General features: G+C 38.5%; 1 protein-coding gene across 1 annotated transcript in view; it reads left to right on the forward strand.

The window, feature by feature from the left end:
• Positions 1-278: 278 nt before the first annotated feature.
• The window catches only part of GAP43 (growth associated protein 43), a 109,592-nt gene continuing 103,347 nt past the window's right edge, over positions 279-6,523 (forward strand). Inside the window, exon 1 of the mRNA XM_005875315.2 lies at positions 279-319. Coding sequence (XP_005875377.1) covers positions 294-319 — 26 coding nt within the window. The 5' untranslated portion in view covers positions 279-293. The remainder of the gene's footprint in view (positions 320-6,523) is intronic.

Raw genomic sequence — 6,523 nt, forward strand, 5'->3', positions numbered from 1 at the left:
TAAGATGTTCATTTTGGGAGAGTGAATCACACATATGGAGATCTGTATTTGAAACAGGATTCCAACAAGGTCTGGTCTGAAAAGACAGAATTGAGAGTCATGCAGAATAATGTGGTGGTGATAGAAGCTGTGGGCAGCGCTGAGAATGCCCAGGCAAGTGGTGACTAAGGGAGGTAATCTGACAGTTAAGAAAGAGAAGGCACCCAGAGATGGAGAAAGGAAATTAGGAGAATGAGGTGTCGTTGAAACAAAGATAAAAGGAAATTCAAGAACAAAATCAGAAGTGGTTAGTCATGAAACTGCAGAGAAGATTTATAAGGTAAGAAATAAAGGTGTGTGTGTGTGTGTGTGTGTGTGTGTGTGTGTGTGTGTGTTGTTTCAGAGAGAGAGGAGAGAGAGTGCTCATGCAGGCAACTATGAGGTTTCTGGTGATCTAATTCAAACCAATGAATTGGTGAACGCAAAAGGCAAATTGCCAAAAACTGAGAATTGAAGAGGAGGTGAAGAAGTGAAGATGGTTGGCAGAGGGACACAATAAGATGCAGACTAGGTTGAAGGAGAATATTTTATTTATGAAAAAAATTAAAGAAGAGAAAGACAGTGATGATATAAGAGAAGGAAGAGGAGGAAGAAGGTTTCTGAGGAATTACAAACATGTGTTATTCCAAATATGCAGGGAAAATTACCACCTCCACTTTGCCCGGTTCAAGTGCAGATAAGTTTGAAGGTGGCAAAGCAGCAAATGAATGAAGCCTCTGCCTGGATACATCTACTCTGTAAGTGAGAACAGGTCATGGTATTTGCTATACTGAGGATAGGGGAAAGATAGAACTGTAAGCCTAAGGAAAGTGGAAACAATTCAAATATGCAATATTTCAAATGGGGAAAAAAGCAAAGTGGATAAACAAAAATTTTCAGGCACTCCTTATATGCAGTTTATATTCTAGGAGGGTGGAGGTAGAAGAAGAGGTAGATTGAAAAGACAAAAGAGAGGAGGCATAATTGATGAATCCTGAGGAAAGTGATCAGCTTTGCATAGGGGGAATGTCATTTTTTTTCTGACATGAGAAGAAAGAAAGTGAGTGTTTCTGGACTTCAGTCATGCACTTCATAAATAATCTCTCTCAAATCTTATGGACAAGGTGGAGAAATTTGGACTAGATGCAAAGGCAATTCGGTAGATGAATATCTCATTGAATCAATGCTGATTAATGGTTTGATGCTTGTGTGCAGGAAGGATTCTATTTGCATGACCAAGGATTCTGTCCTTGGCCCTGTGCTGCCAGGCATTTTTTAAAAATTCTGTGTCTTGGATAGAGATATATAAGGCTTGCTCTTCAAATGTGTGGATGACAGGAAGCCAGAAGGAATAAAGATGACAGAAATGCTGGATGACAGGATCTAAAGAGTTATTGACAGGGTGGAATGAATGGTTGAATTTGACAAGGTGAAAATAAATAAGAATACAATACAATATTTTATCTAGATAAAAAATATTAAAAATATTTAATAATAGAATTAGATGACTTGAGGAAGATGTGGAGGGTACTTAGTTTAGCAGGATCACACATAAAGGTTTCAAAATTTTAGTTGGAGTAAGTAAGTGGTATGCTAGATATGGCTGTATGAGCTTTAGCAAACTAATGGTTAACTTTTCAGGAATTTTGCAAGCCAGTTGTTAAACACAGCCATTATTAAAAGTTAAACAATAGAAACAAAATTAAATAAATTATATTAAAACAAAGATAATAGATACTCAAGATGTATCACATCCTGCTTTTTTATTTATTATCTCTGCTCTTGGAAAGAATATCTTAACAGTTGCCAAAGTCAAAAATGAAAAGTTTTGGAAGTAACATGCTTTCCTTCAAGCACAAGATAGTTTAAAATTTTGTAACATAAAATGGGGAGATGGGCCAAATGACCTTATAGTTATCATCCAACCTCCTGGAGTCTTTGAAGTTCAGGGGGGTGCAATGTGCATGACTGAAGGCATGCAGGCCCAACTTCTGTGAGGCTGATTATTTGAAGACTTATTAAGAGGGAGCTCATATCCTCATTGTTCTTCAGACCATTAAACACATCCACAGTGATGAAGGCCCAGAAGATAATTTGCTAATGTGAGGGATAGAGACTCCTAATACATCAGCTATTAGAAATGAGGATGACAAAACCTTAATGAGAGATTCCCTCAACTTAAAAAAGTAAACAGAACTTTGAAGTAATTCGTTAGTGGTAGGGAGATAGACAAGATGGCACTTTTGAGCTCCAGTCTTCATAATTCTGTACAGTGTAAAATAATGGATTAAAAATATATAAACTGCCTGGCCAGTGTGGTTATGTGGTTGAGTGCTGACCTATGAACCAGGAGATCTCAGTTCAATTCCTGGTCAGGGCACATGTCTGGGTTGTGGACTGTATCCCTGATAGGAGGCATGCAGGAGACAGTCAATCAATGATTCTCTCTCATCATGGTTGTTTCTATCTCACTCTTCAGCTCCTTTCCTTTCTGAAATCAATAAAAATATATATTAAAAATTATATAAACTAATATAATATCACCATGTAGTACTTAAAATTTATATGTGGATTAGGGAGGCTATGGTGTGAACTGATGTACAGTAGAATTATTACATGCTAATTTTGTCAGAGAGGGGTATTTTAATCAACAAAGAATCTTGAGAGGTCTGAATGGTGTAATTTTTTGTTGAATTTTAGAGAAGTTTGACATTTTAAGATGAAGGAAGGAATAGAGAACTGGAAAATAGAAATTTAAATAAATAGCAGAGGAATTCTGGAGGATTTTATAGGTACTAGAAGGGATTTAAAAGAAATCTGATGAGGTTTATTGGGAATATGTGTATATCCCAGAGCCTTAAGGACAGAGAATGAGGAAGTCCGTTCAAGAAAATTCTGCAGAGTACATTAGACACCCTATGTGTGTTTTGATGGCTCCACTGTGAAGAATTTTAATGTAAAGAAGAATAGGCTTGGATGTTAAACATTAAAGGACCAAGGCTGTTAAGCACAAAAGCTCAATTCTAGACTTGATGAAATCATGGTGAGGGGAAAGGGAACAAGGAAAAATAACCCAAAGGATTGAATGACAGGATGAGCTGCCCTCTTAAAATGAAGGTTGAAATCAATAACATTTAAGTAAAATCTATTAATGCTTCAAGCCGACATGACATGTAATATGAAGCTATACTAGTATATCTGAAATTTCTTTCATTATCCAACTATAAATTGTATAGTATAGAAAACCTCCCAATACTGCTCAGTCTATAGAAAATAGCAAAAGAGGTGTCATAAGACATGAGAGAAGAAAAAACGTTATGACTTTAGAGAAATCATCTTTGAAGAAGGATACCTCCCTAATTCCCCCACGTGATAGCAGTTAGCATTTAATGGAGTTCAAGTGGGAGCTTCATGTTGGGAGCCTACCAGGAAGGCTATGTTTTGTCATTTCTCCAAGCCATGTGCATTCCAGAAAGTAGTTTAGAATGGGACAACTTGAGTATATGAGTGGGAATGATGAGAAACATAGCCTTGTCTATGTAGAACAAAATAACAATTACAGATTGAAACAATTGGGCATCTGGAAAATCAATGTTTGAAATTTAGTTCAGTCTTCCTCCCACCCTTTTCCCCTTCTTCTCTCTCTTTCTCCCACCCTCCTATTCTTCTTTAACAATTATTTATTCAAGACTTAATGGCTCTGAACTTAATACTAAAAACCAGAAGAAAATTTCCCAAGAAGCTAATTCAGCTTAAGCTCCAGAGCTCCTCACTCAGGCAATCACAAACTTGCTGGAGAGCTGGTGGCAAGTTGAATCTTACTTTGTGGGCTTCATGCTTTTCACCTTCCCTTCCTCTACCAGCACCTGGTTTCCTCCCTGGGATTTCCTTGTTCTGGGATGTTGGCCACTTGGAGTTTCAGATGGCCTCCAGGGTGTGCTGGAAGGAGAAATTCTGAAAGGAGTTGAGGCAAGACTGGAAAGAGAGATGGAGATTTAGAGGGTCCTAAAAATCATCCAGGTGTTGGCTTCAGACCCTTGTCTGCCTGCGGGAAACAGGATGAATTCTGGCCATACTGAAATACGGTCGGCCTAATTAATATGGTGACATCATACCACAGGTGCAGCCATGTCTGCCTGAAAGATTTGGGCAGGCTCAGACAACTTCAGAGTCTTCTCTCTCACAATTTGTCTTGTGTTGCACTTGAACATTTTGGCACTTCCATAAAATGAACGCTATCAAACCTTCCTCACAATACCAGGTCCCTTTTGGGGTCTCCTCACATCTGAATTTTGTAATCTCATTCTCCAAGCTTCCCAAATTCAGTCTTCAAACCATTTTTGGTTCGTCCCTTTTTCTCTCCCCCCTGAATATTCTCTGTGAGGTAAATGAGACAGAATATGTAAATCATAAAATAGGTCATACATGAAACATGCTAGGCACTCAACAAGTTCACATTCTCTTCCACCTTCTCTCCCTGATTTAGGCATTAGAGTCATTTTCTGTTTCTCTCACTGGGCCCCCTTATATATTTCTCTCTATTCCATACTATACAGCATCACATAAGCATTCTCTAAAATATTCATCCTCACAAACCGATGTCTGATCCCCTATAGCAGTGGTCGGCAAACTCATTAGTCAACAGAGCCAAATGTCAACAGTACAACGATTGAAATTTCTTTTGAGAGCCAAATTTTTTAAACTTAAACTATATAGGTAGGTACATTGTTATTAACTTAATTAGGGTACTCCTAAGGCTTAGGAAGAGCCACACTCAAAGGGCCAAAGAGCCACATGTGGCTCTCGAGCCGCAGTTTGCCGACCATGGCCCTATAGTGATGTCTTGTGTTCCTCAAAAAGCTATATCCAAGTCCTAACCTCCAGAACCTGTATATGTGACCTTACTTGAGGAAAAGGGTCTTTACAGATACATGTAAATTATGGATCTGGAGATAAGATCATCCTGGATTTAGAGGGGGCTCTAGATTCAATGACAAGTGTTCTTATAAAAAGAGGGGAAGGCCATCTGAGATGGAGGAAAATTGGAGTGATGCATCTACAAACCAAGGAAAGGCAGGGACTGCCCACAGCCACTAGAAGCTAGCAGAAAGGTATGGAATGGAGTCTCCCTCATAGCCTCCAGAAGGAACTAGTCCTGCCAACACTTTGAATTCAGACTTAGAGAAATATGAGAGAATAAATTTGTCATTTTAAGTTTGTGGAAATTTCTTGTGGCCTTCCTAAGCCATTAATATCCTGACCCTTCAGGTCCTTCTTAATCTGGGTGTGTAGCCTCCCCTTCCAAGGTTGTCTCAGCTCTCCTTTACAGCTTCCCCTCTTCTGTACATCAATAGTCCCTTGGTTGTGCAGATTATTTGTGCACTTTGCCTTTTCTAATGTGATGCCTTTCCCTCCTCTAAAACTCGTTGTGCTTTCTCCACCTGTTCAAAACCTAATCATGAAATAAAAACCTATCCTGGTCCACAGTGATTTCTTTCCTATTCTGAAATCTTATAACATAGATTTGGCATCAAATCCTGTTTTGTTAAAACAGCATTTGTTTTGTTTTTCATATATGTGTGTACCTCCTTAAGGGTAAGATGTTTTTGCAACATAGAAAATGTTGAATAAATGAATAAAGTAAGAAAATACTGATAAAGAATGCTGGTTTTGTGGACTGAATTGTGTCCCGTCCCCCACCCCCCCCACAAAAAAAATCATATGTTGAAGCCCTAATCCCAGTACTGCAGAATGTGACTGTATTTGTAGATAGGTCCTTTAAAGGTGTAATTAAGGTTAAATGATGTCATATGGGTGGGCTTCAATATAATTGGACTAATGTCTTTTAATAAGGCAATTCAGACACAGAAAGACACCAGGGTGCATAAGCACAGAGGGACCACCATACGAGGAGGCAGTGAGAGGGTGGCTGTAGGGCAAGGAGAGGGCTCTGGGATAGATCTTTCCCTTGTGGACCTCAGAGGTAGCCAACCTTGACCTTGGTCTTCCAACCTCCAGAACTGTGAGGAAATAAATTTCTGCTATCTAAGCCCCACAGTCTGTGGTATTTTGTTATGGTAGCACTAGTACACCAATACAGCAGGTAAAAAGTTAAGACTAAAAGTTAAAAAAATAAACTACTGGAAGGGGGAGTAAAAAGACAAAATGTATTTTCTACCTCAATTGCTGACACGCTTCTCTCAAGTGCTAGCCATAAAATGACAGACTATCTGACAGAGCCTGTAGTCAAGCCCAGTGACTTTTGGGTTTATTATAGAAACAACATCATTTTACTATGAAATTAAAAAAGATATGAGAATAGAACTGGGATCTGGCCTCACCACTCTTCACCTTCTTTTAAAATGATGTTATTATCTAACCTATAGTTGGGAAATTTTCTGATAGTTTAATGAGTTAATGTGCTAATCTAAAATTATATAAACCTAGGCATTTTCTGGGATTGGCTATATGGACTAGTGGGTTTATTAGTAGGGATCAAAACAAC

The sequence above is a fragment of the Myotis brandtii genome, unplaced genomic scaffold (assembly GCF_000412655.1).
Source record: "Myotis brandtii unplaced genomic scaffold, ASM41265v1 scaffold46, whole genome shotgun sequence".
Classification (NCBI taxonomy): Eukaryota; Metazoa; Chordata; class Mammalia; order Chiroptera; family Vespertilionidae; genus Myotis; species Myotis brandtii.